Below are 23,945 nucleotides of genomic sequence, written 5' to 3'. Positions count from 1 at the left end.
CTTTCCTATGAGGTTCCCTGTGCCACACAGAAAAATTAACATCACATAAAATGTGTTGGCTTTTCTCTTGTAAATCTTGCTTTTGTCAGTTTAATTTGCAAGCTCCCACTACAGAATTTAAGAGGATAGAGGAAATGTTTTTTTCTTCTCCCTCACAGGCTCACAAACCCTTTGCATGACTCTATCTGCATTGTTATTAGGAATGGGAGCCAAGGAGTCAGTCCTTTTTACAACAACAACAACAACAAAATCCTTTGTTACATTAATTGGAATGTTCTAAGCTAAAGGGTTTTTTGCTTCAGCCATATATGATGTGGTCTCTTTCCTAGCTTTAAACACTCAAGATATTTAAATCCTCCTGAAGAACACAAGGAAAATTAAGTTATCTTCTTGTTTCAAACCCTAAGAATATTTCTTTCCCTGTAATTTCCATTTGGCTAACTTAATTTCTGCTTTCCAAACCAAGCAATGTCCTGACATCTGGGAAAATTTCCCCATATCCCCATGTGCTTCATATAAAAGAAGAATGTTAAGGACCAAGCCAAGTGCCCAATGAGAGAACACTATGGGGATGAACCCTACCGACAGACTTCTCTTTATTACATGACTATCAGCAAAAAGCACAAGGCATTTCAACTTGGAAGTAGTTCCCCACACCGGCCCTGGCTTGGAAGCCTCCCAGCAGGAATGAGGGGAACTATGGGCCCCTGCTGGGCAGCAGGGACCACCCTCTGAAGCCAGGCACTGAAACACACCCATTCACTGTCCCTTAAGGACATGCCTGAGAAAGGGACCAAACCCGCTTGGTAGTCAGGAAAGGACCTGACTCCTAGCTGAACTCCTGGGCTGACAAATCACAGAAACGCATGAAATTTCTAAGCAACAGTGTCTTGAGGATTGTCTTCTCGCTCCAGTGACAGCTGAATGCAAAATTTGGCCCAATCAGCCCTGGAGGGACTGACTACAAGGCTCTAATGGCTCTTCCTGAATTTCAGGTTCACGTATCATCTTCCATAATTAAGTAACAAAAAGCTCAATGTCTTATTTTCTTCTCTTGGAAAACATCCTTAGATATTAGGTGTTACAAAATTGAGGCTGGTGGACTAAGTGTTTTTTTTTTTTTTTTTGTCTGTTGTGATTAAATATTGCCTGTGTGTTTAAACCTGACATTGATCTACAGAACTAAAAAGTATATAATGCCCATGTCTGCTAAGGCCTGCCCTCAATTTAAGGTGGCTGCAAAGACGTGTTTATGATGAGTCATTGAGTCAGAAAACTACACAGCCCTGGAAGTTTAAGAGAAGATCCAGGTTTGAGTTTACACGTTCAATTTAATTAAGTAGAGATTAATTAGTTTGATTTTAAATTGGGCAATAGGATGTATTCTGGATCCTTAAGTGTTCGTGCACTTCAATCACATTTTCTTTAATCTCTCCCCCTTGAGCTCATTACATGGAGGGTGTATCTCACTCATGCATGGCATTACTAGGTGCTTAATACGTGTTTATTGCCATTGCAAAAAAAAAAAAAATAGCAGAGCTCAGCTAAAGCTTAACAAGGTTGATTTTAGGGGCACCTGGGTGGCTCAGTGGGTAAACCTCTGCCTTCGGCTCAGGTCATGATCTCAGGGTTCTGGGATCGAGCCCTGCATCGGGCTCTCTGATCAGCGGGGAGCCTGCTTCTCCCTGTCTCTCTTTGCCTCTCTGACTGCTTGTGATTTCTCGCTGTCAAATAAATAAATAAAATCTTAAAAAAAAACCAAAAAAACAACCAAGGTTGATTTTATGCAAAGCCGCTACTTGCGTATGAAAGACTGCCACCAGCTGGTCATTCCCAGGGCTATGTGGTGACTCCAAGGTGACCCCCGAGCACCAGCCTCAACCAGGTCATGGTTCAAGTATGTTATCCCATAATGCTCACTCAGCAATGTTACCAATGAGGAAACTGAGGGTCAGAGATCAGCTTGCTCGCAGAGTAATAAGAAAAGTCCTAGGGGAAGCGTTGCCAAAGCCAGTGCACCTTCCTGAAAACCACCCACGCCTCCTTCCCACTCATCTTCTCCAGGCATGAACATTCAGGAATAACATGGTGTTCTGGGGGCCAATAAAGCAAAATTACCTACTTATTCACATCAGAGCACTAAACTGATATGGCTTAAAACATCTTTCCAAAAAAGAGCAATGAAGTTCTTTAAACAGAAGAATAAAAGGCTCATCTTTTCTCTATTTAGAATTTTAAGACAAGGGTTAGATTCAGCAAGTACTTATGTTAAAATGTAAAGCAAATTTACATTAAAGGGAAATTTACAAGTATTTGTTGGAGAGGAAATAAAGAATAGGGGTTGATCAGTTATAGTAGACAAACAATAGCTTAGTCAGATTAAAATTCATGCTCTAAAGGTTTTTAATGCCACTAACATTTGTATAATTAATCATATGTGAAAAAGGAAGGTCACTAAATTATACATATATAGTATTATGATTTGTATCTTTTACGTATGTATGAGGACAAAAAAGCTATATATGTAAAGTATGTATGAGTAGAAAAAAGCTTGACAACATAGCTTAAAAATTTTAAATTATTATCTGCTAGTGAAGAGATTATAGGTATGCTTTTCTGATTTTTAAAATAGCAGTATGTGTTACTTTATGACCAGAAAAAAAATGAACATTATTTTTAATCCATAACTACATTAGGTCTTTAACTGGAAATAAGTATTACTTAAGTAAAAAAATTATTTGAGAGAAAATGTTTGCAAATACCCATTAAAAAGTAGAAATGGCGGGGCGCCTGGGTGGCTCAGTGGGTTAAGCCTCTGCCTTCCGCTCAGGTCATGATCTCAGGGTCCTGGGATCGAGTCCCACATCGGGCTCTCTGCTCAGCAGGGAGCCTGCTTCCTTCTCTCTCTCTCTGCCTGCCTCTCTGCCTACTTGTGATCTCTCTCTGTCAAATAAATAAATAAAATCTTTAAAAAAAATAGTTGAAATGGCATTTTTACTATTTTGTTAAGTAAAGATAAATTATTAAGTGTGTAGTCATATAGAAACTATGATTAAATATTTAAGATGAAATATTTGAGATGTATTATAAACTCAGTTGTCTTGCATTGCCTGTCTTTGTATATAGCTTTTTATTGATTATATTGTTTGTGTTATATAAATAATTTTCTTTATATTTTAGAATAATGATTGATGAAGGTGAGGAAGCATTTACTGAGAAAATAATTTCAGCTATTTTAACCTTTACACGAGCATTCTAAAACCTCCACTTCCTCTAGTGAATGTGAACCTTTAGAAAAATTTCCAAGCTTCAGTCTACTTGGACATACGAGTCATTGAATATTCATGGAAGAAATTATTACCTTAAGCTCTGCATGTTCTTTATGAGAGTTCATATACTATATTAAGGATTAAAAGAGTTTAAGTGTTCTAGACTTCAAATGATCTTGTTCCTTTTGTTTCATAACTTAAACTGGTATTATAAATTCTGTGTTTGTATCACAAACTTTCATATTATAGGACACAGACATTTTAGCTTAAGGTCTTATGTATATCTGACAAAAATAATTTTTGTCCAAAATTATTGTACAAAGAGTCTTCCCAGTAGAAAAATGGAAGCCTGGCATCATTCTCTTTATTCGTTTGCACACTAACTTCACGGAGTTTACTGTAAACCCAAATGCATTTGGGGATAGCTAGAAATCCAGAAACAAAAGAATTAGTTGAAGGACCTAGGAATTTTTGGGAAAAGAGGGGGAAGAGGTCTCGAAATACCTGTAGGGCTGCAGGGTGAGGAGGAACACCCATGTTCTACACGACCGGAGTGGGAGTTAAGACACATTTTGGTCCCATGCCAAAGGAACCCTCTGGCCACCGTGGGCAACGGCCTCAACCTGCAAATTTCTGGGAAAGAGCTGGGCTGAGTCAGGGACTCTGCAGAGGGCTCCTCATGCTGGCAGGAGACTGACCACAGTGGCTTCTAGATGGCCTCCCGGGACTGCTTGCCTGCCAGGAGCTGAGGTGTGTGCTGCTGGGAGGCTTGGAGTGGGGGAGAGGAGATGTGCAGACAGAATGGGGGTGGGCCCTGCTGGATTCCACCTCCGGTGCCCAAGTCTGAATCCGTGGACACCTTTCCATGAGCACCTACCCTCCATCTGCTTCCTTTGAGTCAATGCCTTCCTGAGGGCTAATCCCCACCCCTCCACCTCCCCACCCCCCCACCCCCCTGTCCCCAGGGCTAATTTGCCCATTTCAGCTCATTCCTGGGACAGGGGACCAATTCGCTGCTTGTCCTTAGAGTTCAGTGTTTACATAGGGGCTCTCTATCTGGAAACCCTCTGGGGGCGAAGGGGCCGTGGCTGGAAGCCACAAGGTGTCCGGAATCCACAGCAGATCCATCACTCATAAAAATCTCCAGGATGATCTCTGCATGCGGGGTGAAGGCTGTTCCTCCACCACTCCCCCTGCTGAGGTGGAGTGTTACTGTGATGATGGTGATGAAATTAAGGGGTGTCTTAGCGCTGGATGGGACAGAAACCCCTATGAGCATTTGCAGGATGATGCTCAGAATACTGGACGACCGCGCCATGGTGGGCGCTCACCAGTCGGAGGGATGCTGGCCCAGGAATCCACCCACACGGAGGGCTGGCGACGCAGGAAGCTTCCCCCCTCTGAACTTGAGACATGGCCCTGTCCTTCCCATGATGCCGCGGGGAGAGGAGGCTCCCGAGCTCAGTGTTTCCTAACACTCTAGGAACTAGCCTGGTCCCCTCTTACCCTTGGCCTAGCAGCCTCCGCGCCCCCTGGGAGCCTGTTAGGAAGGCAGATTCCTGGGCCCACCTCCCAGTGGGGACTCAGACTCAGCACCCCCATGGGGGTTCCCAGGTGACCTGTAGGCACACTACAGTTTGGGAGCATGGTGAGGAATTCCAATGAGGGAAACGGGGCCCACCTGGCCCAGCTGAGAGGAAGGCACTAAGGACACAGACAGCCAGTCCTGTCTCCACCCCAGTTCAACCCGCAAAGGCTCTAGAGAATCAAGAAACCCAGACACCCTTGGTGTGGGGGCCAGTCTGCTGCCCTGCCAGGAATCCCTAGATGGCCCCTCCCACTGCCAGTCCATCAGTCAGTAGCTTCCATAAGAAAAGGAAGGCAAAGCTCATTATCTCCTTCCCCCTCTGTCTTCCCCACCCTAAGGTATGCTCTGTAATTCTGCTTAGCACTTTTCCCTAAACCTTTGTTTTATTGTGGTAAAATACATGTAACATAAAATTTACATTGTAATCATTTTAAGTGTATATTTCAGTGAAATTGATTACATCTACACTGTTGTGTAACCATCACCATGACCCAACTCCAGAATCCCTATAAATCCTATTTTTGTCATTTTTCTTTTTTTAAAACAGCGAGTATGCACATGCACGCATGTGAGTGATGAAGGGGGTGGGGGCAGAGGAGGAGGGAGAGAGAGAGAATCTCAAGTAGGCTCCATGCCCAGGGGAGCACCGCATGGGGCTGATCTCACGACCCTGAGATCGCGACCTGGGCCGAAATCAAGAGTCAGATGCTTAACCGACTGAGCCAACCAGGCGCCCCTAGTTTTGTCTTTGACAGATGAACTCTATCTCTTCCGCTTTCCCTTGCACACAGTTAACTATACATGCCTCAGACTTCATCTTTGACACCTGCCCCCAGGGACCGCAAGGAAAGCCAGGTTACTGGGGAAGGGGGGCAGTCCGTGAACTGTGTTGAGTTCGCAAGAAGGAGGGAAGGGGCCTGCCATTGACCGAGTGCCTTTTATATGCCAGGAGCTCACACAACGTACGAGACGCGCGAGTAACTGTTCACCTTATTCAGGATTTCACTAATGCTCATGTGCAGCGCGAAGGAGAACTAATTCTTTCAGGCCCACCGCTCACCCTTGCACCCCTTCGGTCTTTGTGTAAGGAGAGAAAGCCTTTTCCCCCAAGCCTTGGGATGCTCAGCGAGGGACTCATCTTCGTGGGGCTGGTGCACCTGGGACGTGCAGGCCCCGCCCACGGGCGCCGCAGCCCTGGGTCGCCACTGTAGGAAGCCCACTCTGCCCGCCCGCAGCTCACCCGTTCACTCCACTCGGTGAGGAACCAGCTCTTGGCACAGGGCCCCATGTCGCAGTTCTCAATGTCATTGGGCCGGAGCTTCATGTTGCATTCCTCGTCGTCCACCACGTCCCCGATGTTGCTCACACACTTCACATCTCGGGTCCTCTGTCCCACTCCACAGGGCACTGAGCACTACAACAGCAGGGATATGTCAGTGGGATGGGCAGCTTGACCTCCGGGGGCCTCCCCAGCCCTGGTGCCCTCATCCTTGTCACCTGCCACCTGAGCAGATGATGACCGCGGAGAGACTCCCTGGGTGGCCCCAAGGCCCCTGCAATGCAGGGCCCCCTGGGGAGCCTCCCAGCCCTGAAAACCTCACCGCCGCTTCTCTGAGACCGACTTGGATGTCCCGCCTACTCTGCGGCTCTGGACCTCCGTTCTGTCACCTGTGAAACCCGGGTATGAGACTGGAAGGAGCAGACGTCTCATGACACGGGAGACAGGTAACCCCCGTATGCACGTGACTCCCATGGGCTCACCCTGGAAGTCGGCTGTGGAGGACTGGGGCACACTGGCCTTAACTCTAGCGTGCTGTTGGTTGCATCCTATGGTTTGCTAGACAGTCCTTCCATAACTCCCCAGGAGGGGTTCCCTCTAGGAAACCTCAGGGCTGTCCCTGAGTGGGGCCTTTGGTGGGGTGGGGATGACGGCAGTGGGTGGGGGGGAATGGCTGGGAGCGGGACCTCCAGACCAGGCTGCCCTCCCCGCCTACCGAGGTCCAGTCTGTCCGGATCTGCCACTCGCTGCAGATCTTGAGCTGGCAGGTGCTGGTGGTCTCGGGCTTCTCCAGGTGCTGGCAGCGGTACGGCTGCACCGTCAGGCTGCGGTTGGCGTACACCTGGCGGCACAGGACCTGGCGGTGCTGCATGCCCAGGCCGCAGGTTTTGCTGCATTCAGACCACTCTCCGATGTCCCAGCTAGCTCAGGAATAAGAGAACGTGAGAAGGCCAGATCACCTTCAGCCGGGGAAGAGCGCACAGCCCTGAGAGCCCGCACCACCCCGAGAGCCAAACCGCACAGAACCATTAGCACCATTACGGGTGGCCCTCACCCCAGAGCACAGCTTAACCGTCGGACCCTGTGAAGCAATGTAACTCTGTCCACAAGCTCTTTACCGGTGGTGACAGCCCGGTTTTAGAAAATTAAAGAAAACTGAGAAGGTGCAAATGATTTTTATCTAACCCCCCTCCCCAAACTCCAAATGGTAGTTTTAGCATCCCCCTATAGAACATTAACCCACGTTGGATCTTAGGGATCTTCTCCAGAGTTCTTGACTTCTCAGGAGCTACTTCCTCGTCAGTTTCACGATGCTCCCCTGTCACCCTGCTTTGTCTCTTAGGTACATAAGACATCAGCACATGCTCAATACATAGGAGAATGTTTCTATTACTTTGAAAATTATGTGGAGACCCCATCTCCTTGTTCTTCTGGAAGTGTCCTCTTCATCATTCAGTAACCACCCCAAACCTGTCCTGAGATACTTTTCCCGACTTCTTGCCCACGGACTTGCGACTCTCCTCCTTCTCTCTGCTCACAGCTCACCTACAACACCGACCACGACCGACTGTAATTCTCTGCTTCCCTCTTTGCTTTCCCCACCAAGCTTGCACGTAATTGCTCCAAATGACCACAGGTGTGTGCTCACTGCTAAAGGCTACAAGCTTCCGCATTCACCCCCAGACAGGTGCCCTTGCTGAACAGACCGAGTCTCATGGCTCTAAATCAGATGTAGACAGATTTTATGTCTGCTTCTAAGGTCTTATGCACAAGCCCCCAGAAGTGACCCAGTAACAGGCGACCTCCGCATCTTACAAGGCTGGGCAAGGGAAGAGGTTGCAGGGCTCCTCCTCAGGCGTAGGCTTCATGCTGGAGTCGCAGTAGCCCTCAGGAACCTCTTCGTGGGTGTTTCTGTGTACACAGCGAAAAATAGGGAACTGCGATCCTGCAAGGGCAAGGAGAACTTGTCAAGGACAGACCCACACAGTCGAGTGTCGGGCTCAGGGTGCAGGTGCACAGAGATCCGGGTACCGATAAAGAGAAGCTGCAGGAAGAGAGCATGCACACACACGCACGCACACACGCACACACACACTCCTCCTTCGTTCATGCATTTACACACACCTCCCGCACAAGGGCTGTGCCAGGCACTGTGGGTGCAAACAAGAGTAGGAAGAGTTACTGCCCTCCAAGAGCTTATCATCTCTTTGCGGACACAGGTGGAATGTGCTAAAGGCAGATGCGATTTTCCTAACAGTTCAAGATACCATGAGGCAGGAGAGTGATTATAAAATGACCACAAGTAATAACTGTTCGGAGATGTTCTGGAGACATCACAGAGAAAGGGTCCTAGAGGGTCTAGCTGGATCCTAGAGAAGAGCGGAGTTTGGGTTGCCATGCGCATGTGTGTCTTGGAGGGAGGGGGCTGTCCAGGCGGCTGAACAGGAACAAAAGTGCCCAACACACTGGCCTGCATGTGCCTGGAAAGTGTGAGAGTCAGGCTTAAGCAGAGAAGTAAGGAGATGCAGGCCCGGTTAGGAGAGCAGCTGGCTTCGCCCTACACTATAAAGCATTTTACCCATTCCCCTAATAAAGTACTGATCCAATGGTATTTTCAGTTATTTAAGTAGATGTCTGCTTCCCATGAGACAGAAAGCTTCTCAGGGGCAGAACTAATTCTTGTTCATGGCTATAATCCCAGTACCTAGCAGAGTAACAGCCACTCAATAAAAATACAGAATGGATATTTATCAGAGGTCTAATATTTGTTTATATTACTTTGTAAAATATACTAACTGCCTCGGGGTTGTTGTTTTGTTTTGTTTTGTTTTAAATACATAACTGAGTTTCACTGGCTTAATATGAATAAATGTATTTTTTTATTATGTTATGTTAGCCACCATACAGTACATCATTAGTTTTTGATGTAGTGTTCCACCCAGTGATCAATGTATTTTGGAGAAAAAGTCAGAATCCATTAAATGGAATCTCTAGCTTGACCCCCCTCCCCCCAAAAAGCGGACAATTCTGCCTGCCTCGCTCTCTCTCTCTGCTGCCCTCTGGTGGTATCATGGGGTATTGCTAACGGATGTGTACAAAGTGAGAAAGGTAACCCAGGGAACAGGCCATAGAACTGCCTGAAAAATATGTTTTTCCACAAATAATTGTCTGTCCACCTCCCACCCCGCCGGCCCCCAGTCTAGGCCACTACCCAATTCTTTCTGGGCAGAACACGATCACTTACTCTACAGTTCTGTCTTAGCTCTGTTGCTAATTGGCCTGGCGTTTGGGGTTTCTGAACTTCCAAGTTAAGATAGTTTAATTGTAACGGGAGGGATAACTTTTCACATAAACATCTCCATATTTCATCGTCCATGAAAAGCGTGTCATTGCTTGTGGAAGCTGAGCTTGTGTGACCCCTGAGCCAGAGGGCGGTTCCCGTAAGAAACCGTACAAATTGGAAAACAGTTCTGAATCTAAACTGATCATTTGTTTCAAAATGACTCTGACAGTAAAAATTCATAATGTAGCTACAACTTTGAGACCATCATTTAAAAAATAATGTTCTAATGAAGTATAACTATTGGCTGGGTAAAAAAAAAAGTGTAAAATTAATAAGAGACAGAAACTTCTATGGAATTAAATTTTGTCCAGTGACATATCTGCTTCCATGAAGAGATTTTTAAAATTAAATTCCACAAACATTAAGCACTTACAAAGATGAATAAGATTCCATTCACACCTTGTGAGTTACCCATTTGGGACCCAGTTATTAAGGGATTAAGTAAAAATATTATTATTTATCCCTTCACACCCTGTGGGTTTAATTTTTTAGCTGTCAAGTTTGCAGACTGGAAAGCAAAAGTTACTACTCCGACCCTATGGCACTCGAATGAGGGGGCAATTTAGAATCTTTAGCCAAAAGGATACAGGATGCCATAGGAATGCTCTGTGCCTTGGAGAGATGGGTCCTGCTCAGGGCTGTTTGCACATGGCCACGGACCTTCCTCATCCTTAACTGCCTTTACACTACACTTGTCCACCACGGTCCAGGTCCAGTGTTCAGCCAAGGACGTAAATTCAGTGGCTCGCTCTCTGTTGGTGTGAGAACACCAGAACTATAATTCTTGACTCCAGTGACCATGGTGGTTTCTTTCTTTGGGTCAATTTTGATTTCTGCAGAGAGGGAGACTGTCACTCAAATGGTACCTGGCCATCTCTTCATTGTACAGCACGCCATTCTATTCCACCTCTCATTGCTGGCAAGTGAGATTGGGGTTGGTGAGGTCAGGTGCTGGCCGGGCTTCGAGCGGCAGGAAAAATCTGGGATCATTTTAGTTGGGTTTTATGTTGTGAGTGTTGATGAGAACAGAGGTATGTTATCCTGGAGGAGGGAATGGGACCGCAGGTAATCTGCAGATATTAAAGGAGGCAAGTCAGTGAGTCTGGAGGACACCTCAGAGAGGTTGGTGTGGCACTGTGGAGAGAGGGACGAAGTATGGAGCAAGAATAAAATGAAATCATCGGAGTCTTGGAACTCCAGAAGTCAACTGAGCCAAGGTAAGTGTTTGACCAGACAGAGGTCTGGGCAACGGCTGGATGGAGTATGAGCCACTCTGGACTGCCGGTGGCAGGAACGCTTTCTGCGACAGTGATACTGAAAGGGGGGTTTTCCTTGAGAGGCATGGAGACATGTAGTCTGGGGGGCTCCACCAGGAAGGTCGGGAGAAGATCTGTGTGGGGACGAATGGTGAGGTCACAAGGGGCGTGGGTGTGGGTTGTGCATACAAGAGCAAGATGGAACCAGGGGGCTCGGAAGGGCGTGGTCCTGGTACATTTGTCACTACTGTTGATCTGAACAAGGGCGCGTCCATACTGCCCCATCTGCCCTGCAATCCAGCCATCGCTGCTGGGAGCAAACCCTACAGGGAGCGAAGGAGGGGCATCCGTGGGCTGCTGCCATTTGTCCAGCGGAAGAGCAAGGGGCTAGGGGTACGAGAGAAGGGAGGGCTGGGGGAAGACACTGTGTGTGTGTGTGTGTGTGTGTGTGTGTGTCCACAGGGCAAAGGAGAAAGACTATATTAAGAACATTAAACCAAATCATATGGAAATGTCCAGAAAAAGACTCTTCAGCTGTGAGTACATAAATCCACATTCTTCAAGCTACGGATAAAACATAGTAAGGCAGTAACCGCCTTGCTTATCCAGGATGCAATGATGTAAAAACCACTCTTACACCTTTTCTAATAGCTGGATACCCCTCATTTGACAATATATTCATCAGTTCAAGAAACACTTGAGGAGCATCTCCTTGTGGGCTGGCTACGATCCCAGGGGCAGCCGATGCGAGGTGTCCACGAGAGGAGACAGCTAGGCCACGCGGAGCTGGGGCAAGAATGTGGCCCAAGTTGCTGTGCCGTCCCATGGGGCAAGTGCCCCCCTGTGCCTTGCAGAATCAGGAAGGGCTTCACGGAGGAGATGCACCTGAGCTACATCGGGGGGTGTAAGCAGTTTGCTGGCTCTGTACCAAGGAATAGAGTAAGGGAGGCTGGTGTTTGGCTCAGTGTGGATCCCACAGGTTGGGGTTGGCTGGGGGAAAGATAACCAGAATCTTTGGAAATGGGGTCCCTCCATCATGCCTTGAATGACCCGTTGAATGACCACCGGGCTATGTGGTGTCTATTTGGTGAACGCAGGGCCGTGTGTGCAGCATGAAGGGTGAGAGGGCAACGGCACATGTCTTCGTCCTTTTTCTATTGAAGTCCACGAGGTGCTACCCGACAGTGCCCGGACGCGGCGACACCTCACCCAACTGGAAAGGCTGGGCCAGGAAGAGCATCTTCGACACATCTGCCTTCCTTGATACAAAACCACAGGATGGCAATTTTTCTTCTTTTTATGACTTTCCCTTATGTGTACCTAGCACAAAGCTGTCTGGTGCCTCCGGTGGGCGTCGCACCGCTAACTCCATGGTGGGAAACTTCAGTAATCCCACATTTGGACCCCGGGGCCCTGTGTCAGCTGGGTTTCACCCTACTCCCCTCTGCAGTTCCAGGGATGGATCCTGACCGAAAAGATTTGGGCCTTCTTGTGTAATTTAGGGTTAGCTTCCTGCCTCTGTTCGGACACATTCTATGGGCATTTCATTTTCCCTGCTGAAGCTTAAAAAAGGGGTTAGGCCCATGAATCTCCAGGCCACATTCTTTGCACACGGATTAAGCAAAAGCCCACGAATATCTGCACGGTGTCAGCTCCAGAAATCAGCGCTCCACTTCTCTGTCATCACGGAACCGGCTGGGGGTCCAGGCAGGAGACACCCCAGCCCCGACGAAGAACCAAACACCTCAATTCTCTTCTCAAAAGCCACTAAGCCAACGCTCTTGGGAAAAAGATAAAGGCTTTAGAGGCGGTTGTGAAAAGTTCCCAGGTGCAAATTATGTTAGAGCTCCCAAATCTTGTACCCTTGGGTACATGTCTCTTGAAAGAAAGAAAAAAAAAATCCCCAAACCAATATTCTCAGTGTATCACAGTTTCTTGGCAGCAGGACCTTCTTGGGATATGGCCTTCCCATTTCCGTGGCCACCTCCCCTCGAAGGACAGGGGTTTTAGGGTCACAAATAGGACTTCCTTACAAATAGGAGGCGATTACCATGCATCATAGTCCCCGGTGGTCACAGACAGATCCTTGCCCTGAGGGGCTACGGCACCTTGAAACTCAGAAACAGCCTCGATTTCCAAGCCGGGTGCCAGACGTTCAATAGGGGCCTTCTGGACACCACATTCCACGCCTACCTTAACTTTGGAGTTTCCAAGGAAATAGGGCCCCGGATGCACCCCACAGTTCAGACTCATATTGGTACTGACCCCTGTGCCCACAGCCTTGCTTTGCTTTGAGCCTGTCAAAGCCCGGCTTTCTTTAAATACCACCTCAACTCCGTCCGCCCTTCTCCCAAATCCTGTAACTCTTTTCTTTTGTTTGGAGAGACACCCTTTGCTCCCTCTCGTGTGTCCGGTGGGTGGTCTCCCTTCCTGCTAGGAGTCCGTGGAGCTGGTATGGCTGGGCCGCAGGCTGCCTCCCCAGGGTTGTAGCTGATGGGGTTAGGACAGTGGGATGGCCAAGGGTGAAGGTTTTACAGAGAGAACAGTGGGAGCTGTGAGTGTTGGTGGGCGTAAGAGCCCAGAGATACCTCAAGCCCCACGGGTGTGCTTTTTTCTGGAATCTTAGATTTGGAGAATGAGTTTCACCTGGTATCTCTGTGGGTATACCTCAACTTCTCGATCTGAAACTCAGTGAACACATTCTGTGGTGATTCGTGAGTGTGCCGTGCAGGAGAGGGTTAACTCAGCAGGCCGGGGGTGTGCAAACCCTCCATACTCCAAAGGCAGGCCTGTCTTCAGGACTGGCCTGGAGCAGGGCTGGAGACAACCTTTGAGCCCGCGGACTATTCTGCCGATAGGAGTGTTTTTCCATCCCTGGACCACACTGTGTCAGTCTGACGAGGTAGTTGACGCCAGCAATGAGACTGGGCTGAATGCCTGTTTTTGTGGGCCTGAGGTCTTGGGCCATGTTCTGTCTCTTAGTTTGACTTCTGGGCGCTCAAGGCCGAGGAGCTAATGTCAGTCACGTGGGGGCTCCATGCCTACATGGTTGAGCCACAGTAAGCCCCTTGGACACCAAACCTCAATTATCTCATCGGCACTACTGGGCTCCGGCTGTCACTCATCACTGCCGGGAGAATTCAGTGCATCTGGGTGCAACTTTTGTGGGATGGGACACCCCGAAGCTGGCCCCTGGTTTCTCCTGGACTTGGCCCCCCGTGCCTTCTCACGATGATACCCACCTGTATCCTTTCAGTGTAATCAGCGGTGGCCACAAGGAGAGCAGCTCTTCTGAGTCTCATGTGTCTTTGTGGATCATCAAGCTTGAGGGTGGTCTCAGGGACCCTCCACACAATGTCAAACCAATGAACTACCTCACAGTCGGGCTCAAGGAGGGGAGGGTGTGCCAGGTCCCTCAAGCCCAGCCTCCCATTCCTCACCCGGGGGTCTGCAGAGACCCTCCTCGCCCACACTGGAGCTCACCTTTCCCACAACTCGTGGAGCATTCTGTGGTCCCGAGCTGTTTCCAGTTGTGGTCCCGGCTTCGCCTCGGGGGCTGCGGGGCCGCTGGCACCAGATTGTCGGGTCGGTGGGAGGAAAATCCATCTGGATGCCTGACTGGGAAGGTCTGTGCCGATTCCGAGGTGAATACTTCGGGGGCCCCGCCATGCACATCTTCCTTCTCCTCGGCCCCCTCTTTCTCTTCTCCCTCCTCCTGGCTCCTCCCATCTGTTCCCAGCTGGCCGTTGAAGGGCTCCCCTAGGAGAGACAGGTGCACGCACATGGAAGTAAGACTGGTCTGGACCTGGAGTCCCCCGGAGGACAGCCCTTCAACATTAGAAATCACGTAGCATGAGGTCATTTCCAATTCAGAACATACGTATTTTAAACATGCAGATACCAATTTCCCCCAAATTCAAAACATGGTTAAAAATGAATAAGAAACAGACAAATGTCTCAGTAGGAAAAGCAGGCAAGGGCCAGGAAGAGGCCAGGCACATAAAAAGAAACGCAAATTGCCCAAAGCCATACAAAAACGCTCAACTTCACTCATAATGAAAGAACTCCATGTGAAAACAAAAAATTGTCACCACTTTATTAGCCTCATGATAAAGGAGAGAAAATCTGGAGACCCTTAAATCCCTAAACCCCTCATTGAAGGTAGAGGAAAACCAAGGATGGGGAGCCAGCAGATAGACACAAAGTTTTGGAGGGCAATTTGGCCATATCTACCTAAGTTTTATTTATGTATCTACTTATTTAATTTTTTAATGTAAATTCAATTAATTAACACATAGTGTATTATTAGTCTTAGAGGTAAAGGTCAGTGATTCAACAGGTGCATAGAACACTCAGTGTTCATTACATCACGTGCCCTCCTTAATGCCCGTCACCCAGTTAGCCAATCCCCCCCATCCACCTCCCGTAACTCTCTACCCAAGTTCTATTTATTTATTTGAGAGAGACAATGAGAGAGAGAGAGAGCCCGAGAGGGGAGAGGGTCAGAAGGAGAAGCAGACTCCCCACTGAGTGGGGAGCCTGAGGCAGGGCTTGATCCCAGGACTCCAGGATCATGACGTGAGCTGAAGGCAGATGCTTAACTGACTGAGCCACCCAGGCGCCCCACCCTCTGCCCAAGTTTTAAATGTACATACCCCTTGACCTAGTGATTCAGTTTCTAGGACATTTACCTTACAAATATTCCCATTCTTTTACTCAAAGCTGTGTGTACAAGCATGGCTACTAAAGCGTGTTTTGAATTAGCCAAACAGTAGAGTGAACTTAAATGTCCACCGGGGGTACTGGTTAAAATAAGGCATGTTATGTTATTTTTTTTTCTTTGAAAGAATGAAGCAAAATTATATGTTGTGACCTGGAGATACGACTGATACATTGTTTGATGAAAGAAAAAAGCATAGCAGAATTCATTTTGTATATATGTCTACACAGGGGTGGCAGGAGCCCTCAGGAGAGATTAAATTTGTGTTCTGCCCTTCGTGTCTGTCTCTCCTCTCCCAGGCCAAAGGGCCAAGCCCTTAGGTTTTCTGGATGCAGATTTTTGCAGGGAAGTAAAAGCTGTGGGAAGTCAACAGCTCTTCCTTCTCACTGTGAAAGCCTGAGGTCTCAGTAAGGATAACAAGGCCCAGATCCTGGGGCCAGCCAATGGGAAGGCGGAGGAAAAAGGAGGGAAAAGTAGAGAGCATTTTTTTTTTTTTTTTTTGAAAGAAAGAGAGAGATGTTCTCGAGGCAAGGAGAGGCTGGAGTCGGAAGGCCAGAGTTTCCTGAGCTCCACAGACCTTATCTGTGCCAAGTAGGGATCTTTACTCCTACCGGGGGTGTGTGTGGTGACGCCCTGTATTGGCTGAGATTGAGTTTTCTACCAGTGTCAAGGAAGTCTGAAGTGGAGGCAAGATCTACATTAGACTTCTGGAAAAGGCTGGCATGCCATGTCCCCTGTACACGTAGACTGCAGGCAAAGGTTCAAACTGGTTATATGCACGTTTCTACACGCACAGGAAAGGGCTAGGTGGAAACCCTCCAAATCATGAGGAGATATTCCCTCTTGGAATAGAGTTGGGGGATGAGGTTGGGACATATTGGGGGTTTTTTGTTGTTGTTGTTTTAAGTAGACTTTATTCCTTTTTTTAGAGCAGTTTTAGGTTCACAGCTCAATTAAGTGGCAAGGACAGAGTTTCCATTCCTTCCCTGGCCCCACCTAGGGCACTACCCCTCCCTCCATCAACGTCCCACACCAGCGCGGAACATCTCTTACCACCCATGAACCTGCATTGCACATCATTATCACCCAAAGCCCATAGTTCCCATTAGGGTTCATTTTGGTGGCATACATTCTGTGGGTCTCGACAATGTAGAATGCCATGTACCCATCAGTGCAGTATCATCGAGAATAGTTTCACTGCCCTAGAAATCCTCTCTGTCTGCCTGTTCACCCCTCCCTCCCCTGTAGCCCCGGGCAATCACTGATCCAAAGTTGTGCCTTTTCCACAATATCATATAGCTGGAATCATACAGTATGGAGACCCTTCAGATGCACATTTAAGTTTCCTCCATGTCTTTCCATGGCTAGGTAGCTCATTTCTTTTTGTGCTGAATAATATTGCACTGGCTGGGCGGACCTCAGTTTTTCTATCCATTCATCTTGGTTTCATCCAAGTTTGGGCAATTATGGGGCACCTGCGTCTTCCTACCTATATTTCTATTTTGGTTGAATATTATTCAAGCATATACTAGTTTGATACAAAACAAGGAGGCAAATTCCAGAGTTACTGTAGAATCCAGTTAAAACTCAGGGCTTTCCCCACCCTCCACCACTTACACTTCATGGCTTTAAATATTAAATACAATTGAAATCAATGGAATCAAGACTACGCATACTGACATAAGCAAGACTAAAATATTACCAGACAAAAAGATTTTAAAATCTTTTGCACACCTTGCATGTACTGGGCACTACACTGGATGGACACCCAATATTCAAAGAAAATATCTTGGCGTGTAGGGTTTTTTCCCCTTCACTATTATGTAGACTGGGAACTTGCTCAGAGAAGTTTCTGACTTGCCTGAGGGTGCACAGCAAAAAAGAGGCAAAGTTGGATTCAAGTTCATGGAGGGTGGACAATGCCCCTCCTCACCAACTTTTTACAACTGACTCCTTCTGGGCCCGCCCTGTCCCAGGTAGCTAATCCCATGCTACCCATTAGCTGAGACCCATCAGGCTTGTTATCAACCATCATCACACTGTAGGATTTCGAATAGTCTGTCCAACTGTCCTTATCCATCAGCATCAGATCTCAGGAACGTCCATATTCTGCCATCTGAACCTTGTTTCTCAGACTATGTATCATTCCTGCAAATGGCTTGACCACCGTGTTGGGCTGAGTGTGCTGATGTTCAGTTTGGACAACACGCACCGCCCATGTGCCCAGCTCACACCCTGCTGTCTCCAAGGAGCCGGGTGGCTCCCCCCTGACCTGTGACAGTCAGATAACCCAGTTATCCATCTGGCAGGCCAGGCCTCACATCTGTGCCCTCACTTGCTGGGACAGGTGTCTGAGCAGCTAACCCTAGGTGGTAAAACAGACAGGGGACTGAAGTCACTGTGGGACCTAGACAGAAAGTCCATGTCTCTGAGTTTCCACTTGTTAATTTTTTTTTAACTTATTTGACAGACAGAGAGATCACAAGTAGGCAGAGAGGCAGGCAGAGAGGGTGGGGGGGGGGGGGAAGCAGGCTCCACGCTGAGTAGAGAGCCTGAAGCAGGGCTCGATCCCAGGACCCTGAGATCATGACCTGAGCCGAAGGCCTAGGCTTAACCCACTGAGCCACCCAGGTGCCTCTGTTAATTTTTAAGATGAGGCTAATAACAGCCCCTTTCCTCTGAGTGCTGTTGTGATAATTTGGTGAGCTCAGCTATGTGAGGGGCTCAGCGGTGTCTGGCACACAGCAAGGACTCAGAGCATGTGAGTGATATTAGCGCTGCTATTTATGTAGGCCTTCCTGTTCAAAAGATGGAAAAAAATAGTCTCCATTTGGCTGGTGGGTTCCATTATCATCTGGTAAAGAAACACCCACAGAGCCAGAGGGCTGCCTGCTTGTCTATCACAGAGACTACAGGAAAGAGGTAGATAACTAGGTGTGAACTTGTTATTCTTTTCTTATGAGTCAAAGTAGTGACAGTAGAAGCAAAACGGGACCAAGAGAAAAGGCCCAAGGTGGACAGAATAATGGCCCTCTGAGGGTGCCTGCATCCTAATCCGGGAGGATGATACCTTATATGGCAAAAGGGGCTTTGCAGATGTGATGAAGTTAAAAGATCTGGGGATGGAGAATGGTCCCGGATTGTCAGGGGGGGCCCAGAGATGTGATGATGGAAGAAGGGGGGTCAGAGCCCAATATCCGAAGGTGCCACGCAGGAAGAAGCCAAGAAGCAAGGAGTGCAGGAGGCCTCTCGAAGTGAAAAGGGCAGGGCAACAGAGCCTTCTAGAACCTCCAGAGGGAGCATGGCCTGCCGACACCTTAATTCCAGCCCAGCAGCACCCATTTTGGGCTTCTGACCTCCCGAACTGTAGGATAGGAAATTTGTGTTGTTTTAAGCCACCACGTTTGACGTAATTTGTTGTGCGGCAGCTAGAGGGAACTAATATCGGGTATCTCTAGATAATGAACTGGAAAGACAGACTCAGGATGTTCACCTCGTGTTTTAATCAAGTGAATGGGACCCTCTTATCAGCAAAGGCTCGGATAAATGGTGAAGCATCCTCTGATGTCAAGGGCGCGTCCATGGGTTTTCTCTGTGTTGACTGAGAGACACAAGGGAGATGCACGAGAAGAGACAGGGGGCTTTTAAAAGAAATGACTGGGGAAGGGGGTGCTTGGCTGTAGAACAAGAGATTTTACCTGGTCTCCTGTGAGGAGGCACCTGTGGGCTGATGGCGTTGGTCCCCATGATGACGTACTCATAGTGGACTCCGGGATTGGGCTGCTGGTGGATCATCTGACAACACAGAGGTCAATGTCACTGCACAGGCACACACTCACATCCCTCTCCTGCTGGCCCAGGGTTCCCCAGTATGCTTGGCACTATCTACACATGAGTGGGTTGATTCGGATCTAACCATATTAGTGAACCCGTGACAGGTTAAAGGAAAGCTCTTTCTGGATGGTTTTTTGTTATTTGCTTTTGAAGAATGAAGGACTTAGAAGAAAACTGGGCTGAAAGTCAAGATGTTATACATCCCAAATACAAAGATGGGAGCAATGGTAGCAGAGCCTTTCTGTGGGCTCTCAACCATCTTAACATCATGGTTTGGATTGTGCTCGGTGCTCTCAAAATGGCCAAGCCACGTGTCTGCTCCAGGGGGACGCATTTGAACACTAGGTGGCGAGATACAGTCACGCCAAGAAGAGCCAGCCCACTCGGGCAGAGCCAGCCTGGGAGCCTTCATGTTCCTTCAAAGAACCCGACCTAGCCCTGAGGTTGGCTCAGGAAAGGCCTGCCCCACCCTCTCCCACGTGCATTTTCTGGGTCTCGTCCCCTCTCATCCGTGGAAAGCTCCAGAACCACAAAGAGATGGGTTCAGGACAACGGGTGTCAGGGAAGTAAGTCTCCCTGGTTCCTATCCTCTCAGGCACCAATGTCAAAGGCAGGATATCAAGCAGGAAGCTGCTGAAGACCACGGAAGTCAGGAATTAAACACCGTCTGGGACAGAAAACACAGCATAAATCAGCACAGCTTGGCAGAATAAATCCCTCTCTACTGGCTTCAGAGCACACAGTCCTTTGTGCCCAGGGCCTTCCTGGTGAGAAGCAGGGTGCTGGGCGAAACGGAGCAGCAGAACGGGGATCTGCTATGTGCCTATGAGCCAGGCAAGGAGACACTGTCCCATTCTGATATTTCTGTCTCTACTGCTTTCTAAAGGGGCACTCCTCTGACCAGTTGTGTCACCTAGAGCAAGCCCCTTGGTTTCACAGTTTTTGATTTCCTCATTGGACGAGAAGCTTAGGGTCAGAGCGGTCTCTTTGGTCCTTTAAAGCCACAGGCATCTCCCAGTCAGCCCTGCATGGAGGGTCTTGTTGGTTCATGAGAGTGTGATTCTGTCCACCATCATCCCTTACCCGCTCTCTCCATGGGAAATGGGGCCTCCATTCTACAAACCACCGAGGGAAGGCAGACATGAGAACCACTGAGCTCCTGACACATAGGACCCATGGTGGTAAACAGAACCCCAAGGGATGAAGGGGCATGGTCTCTGGTTCCCTGTTGACCCCTAATTCCCTCATTTCTCTTTTCACATATTCTGTCTGAGGCCGGAAGCTCTCCTTGCCTCTCTCATGCCTCTCTCTTCTGCCAGTGCAAACCTTGTCCCATTTATGAAGTTATTCTTGGCCACCGCATCCTAGACCACCCACAGTGGTCCCTTAACAACCGGGGTTTTTACCCCTGATGCCATTTGAAACTTACCCAGAGTCCAACAACCAACTGGACAGTCTTTAAAAAAATATTCAAAATTAACTATAACAAGGCTTCTTTTATAGTTTCTAGTCTATGAGCCTCCAGGCCCAACAGGAATGAACGTGTAACCATATAGTTGGGAGAACTAATATTTATAAAATTCTAACACAGCAAAGTAGCATGTAGATTCGCATGGCTTTGGAGATAGTAAGAGAATGCAGATCTGTGGGTGAGCTCGTCTTTATCAAAACCCGATTTCGAGCTTTTTATTTCTTGTCACTTTTTAAAATTTCCTTATCTTTTGAAGAAGACTGGATTTTAGTGCTTTCTTTTAAAAATAAGGACCATTTTAAATCCAGGGCGACTTCATAATTTAGTTTCCAGTAAAATAAATCCCAAATTGTGTCTTCTGCCAGGCAAGGAACCTGTAGTAAACCTCCGTATTGTTACTCCGAGTTTTATTGTATCATGTGGAGTACTCTGGAGCTCTCGTTTCTTCATTCGCTTTAATAGAATTTGAAGAGGGCTGGGAACTTGAGCGGTCTTGTCTTGCTTTAGGCATTTGCTTTCTTTTGCCATAAAAAGAAAACATGCCAAATTAGCATTAGGAGAAAAGTGCCTGGAGGGGAGCCAATGCTCATGAAATAAAGGATATGTTTTGCCTCTGATTTGGTATAACAAGTAAAAACGGTTTTAGGAGGTCCATAAACTCGGAGGGTAATAAGCATCTGGTAGAGGTTAGGTTTCTAAGAACTAGGGACATTCAGAATGGCAAAGATGAACACCAAGCACCCAGGCACCTCAAAAGGCTCAGTCTGAATGGTTTTATTGACCATGGGCACCAATTTGTTGCTTGTTTGTGCTACGTGTGGTCCTGGGAAGAAACAAGATGCAGAATCCCAATTGTCCGGAAACACGCAAACTCACATAGACATCCAAGATCTCATTCGTGGGGCCTTCAGCCAGAAAGGATTCTCCAGCGGTGCTCGAAATCTCGTTCGGACGCTTGTAGGTGAACATGGTCCCTCCACCCTCGTACCTTCCCGGCCGGTCAATCGCCCAGTTCCCGTTGATGATGGAGCGGCCGGAACGACTTCGCAAAGCTGGCAAGAACAACGAGACAGTTCCTCACGTAAGCCCAGGGTGTGCACAAGAGAGCGAACGGGTCCCCTGCCCCCTAGTTGCTGGCTCATTCATTCAGCAGAGTGTTTCCTGAGGATCCACTATGAAGATCCGCTATGAAGAAGACTCACTATGCCAGCCCACGAGCTCGGCCCTGAGGAATCTAAGGCATAATCACTTCTTCAACCCGTTCAAGTCCTTCCACCACTTGGACTTAGTAGAGAAAGGTGGAGTGGGGGTGGTTAGGAGAGAAGGATGTGGAAATGGAGAGGGGAAGGGGAGAGTTCGAAGAAGAGGAAAAAAGGAGACGAAGGGGAATCGTGTTATATCCCACTATCTGGGTGAGAGGTGGCACGTGGGCAGCCCGGGAGCTGATTTTGGCCCACAGATAAGCTTAGTTTGGCCTTCATTGTGTTTTGTTTTGTTTTGTTTTGAAATAATTAAACCCAAACTCAACTTGGGTTCCCTAGCTTCTAGCTTGTCTTGTAAAACAAGAAGACATGTTAGCTTTGGCTGGACATTCCCTCACAGCAGCAACCAGCTGGAGCTGAGGAGGACGCCCCGTTAGATGGGGTGTGTGTGCTCTGGTTTGTCCCAACCCCACCGCTCCCTACGACTCCCCAACACTGAGGCTAAGTCTCAGTTTACTGCCCATTCATTTATGACTGTGGATTATTTATCCCATCTACAATCATGCTTGCATTGTGATTTCTCTCACAGGACAGAAATCTTAGAATTCTTTCTACTTGTAGGTCTACTAAAAGTGAAAACGCTAAAGATAGGTCAAGCGGGTCCCATGATTTTCTCCTACCTGTTCACCTTCATTCATTTGTATGACCTTCCAGACTCCTGTGGGCTTTTGAGGCTATGAACCCTGCTAGAGGCTCCCACGTACACAGTCAAAATTGACCCTCACGACACTGCTAAGCAGGTGTCTGTCCCCGTCTCTCAGAGCGTGGTTCAGGGATGAGAGGGAACTTGTTCAAATTCGTGAAGATGAGAAGTGACAGAACTATGTCCATACGTAGGAGGGAGGTAAGAAAGGAGAAGGGGGCAATGAACAAAGTGTTCAGTTAATGAGAGAAGAGAGGACAGCCTATGAGAACATTTGGCACCGTGAAATCCCCAAGCCAATGGTGGATTGGGTTTAGAAGGCATCGGGTGTTAAGTGTCATTACATAGTAGGCCTGTGATGGTCACTGGCTCTCTGCAACTTCACTTGCACAGAGCTACTAAATTTAATTTTGTACCATGTAGTAGGGAAAAATTTAGGTATAAACAAAGCAGTGAGAACAGTTCATAAACCTCTGTGTATATATCACCCAGCTTCAATTATTATCAACTCATGGCTTACCCTGTTTCACTCTGCAAATCCCAGACCCCATTTATCCTTACATTTTTCAGGAGGTGTCTCTAAAATATAAGGACTCTTTGTTTCTTAAACCCATTTTCAGCAGCGTTTCTACGGTGGGTCTCTGGGGGTCTGCAGAGTCAGAGCTGCTCCAAGGGGTGGAAGAGCTTCCTTTTTAGAGGCGGAGACCCCCCGCAGACTCCATCCCTGGCTGGTCGGTTCCCATAGCCACGGGGAGACCACAGCTGTGGAGCGCTGAATACCAAATTATCAAATCAATTCAGCTTACCGAGTGGCAAAGAAAGTCAAGAGTAGAGACTGAGGAAGAGTAGGATTAGGGCTGTTTTCTCTCAAAACCACACCTGAGAGTGGGCCATATGGTCTCTTCAATTCCTCACTTCCCCTTCATTTCTCAGCCAGCTCCAACCTGACTCCTGTCCCCATCACCCCTCTGAAACAATTCAAATTAATGCCAGCAAGCCCTCCATGTTGCTGAACCCAATGGGCATCTTCCAGGCCTTCCCTTGCTAGATGTCTCAGTAGCATCTGGCACAGCTAACCACTCCATCCTAATGGAAACATTCTTGCTCTCCTCCTGCTCTAGGGCTGCTCATCTGTTCTTTCTTTTCTGTCATCTTTCTCTACTCAGCTACTGAGTATTAGCATTCCTTGAGGATGAAGAGTAGATCCGATTTGGGTGCTGTACTTTCTTGGGCAAATTCATCTATGCCATGGCTTTAATTATTGTGTTCTGGTGGCTTCC

The 23,945-nt window shown here is 47.9% G+C and overlaps 1 protein-coding gene across 2 annotated transcripts in view; it reads right to left on the bottom strand.

Moving 5' to 3' along the window:
- Positions 1 to 23,945, bottom strand: part of THSD4 (thrombospondin type 1 domain containing 4) — a gene marked incomplete at its 5' end in the record, with an annotated part of 544,049 nt that overhangs the window by 20,940 nt on the left and 499,164 nt on the right. For both annotated transcript variants that reach the window (XM_080808167.1, XM_080808168.1), the window contains 6 exons: positions 6,098 to 6,271; positions 6,852 to 7,056; positions 7,952 to 8,081; positions 14,219 to 14,494; positions 19,154 to 19,250; positions 21,637 to 21,812. In XM_080808167.1, the coding sequence (XP_080664293.1) occupies positions 6,098 to 6,271; positions 6,852 to 7,056; positions 7,952 to 8,081; positions 14,219 to 14,494; positions 19,154 to 19,250; positions 21,637 to 21,812 (1,058 nt within the window). The remainder of the gene's footprint in view (positions 1 to 6,097; positions 6,272 to 6,851; positions 7,057 to 7,951; positions 8,082 to 14,218; positions 14,495 to 19,153; positions 19,251 to 21,636; positions 21,813 to 23,945) is intronic.

This window comes from Martes martes, assembly GCF_963455335.1.
Source record: "Martes martes genome assembly, chromosome: 7".
Lineage (NCBI taxonomy): Eukaryota > Metazoa > Chordata > Mammalia > Carnivora > Mustelidae > Martes > Martes martes.
This window is presented reverse-complemented; position numbering and strand designations above follow the sequence as displayed.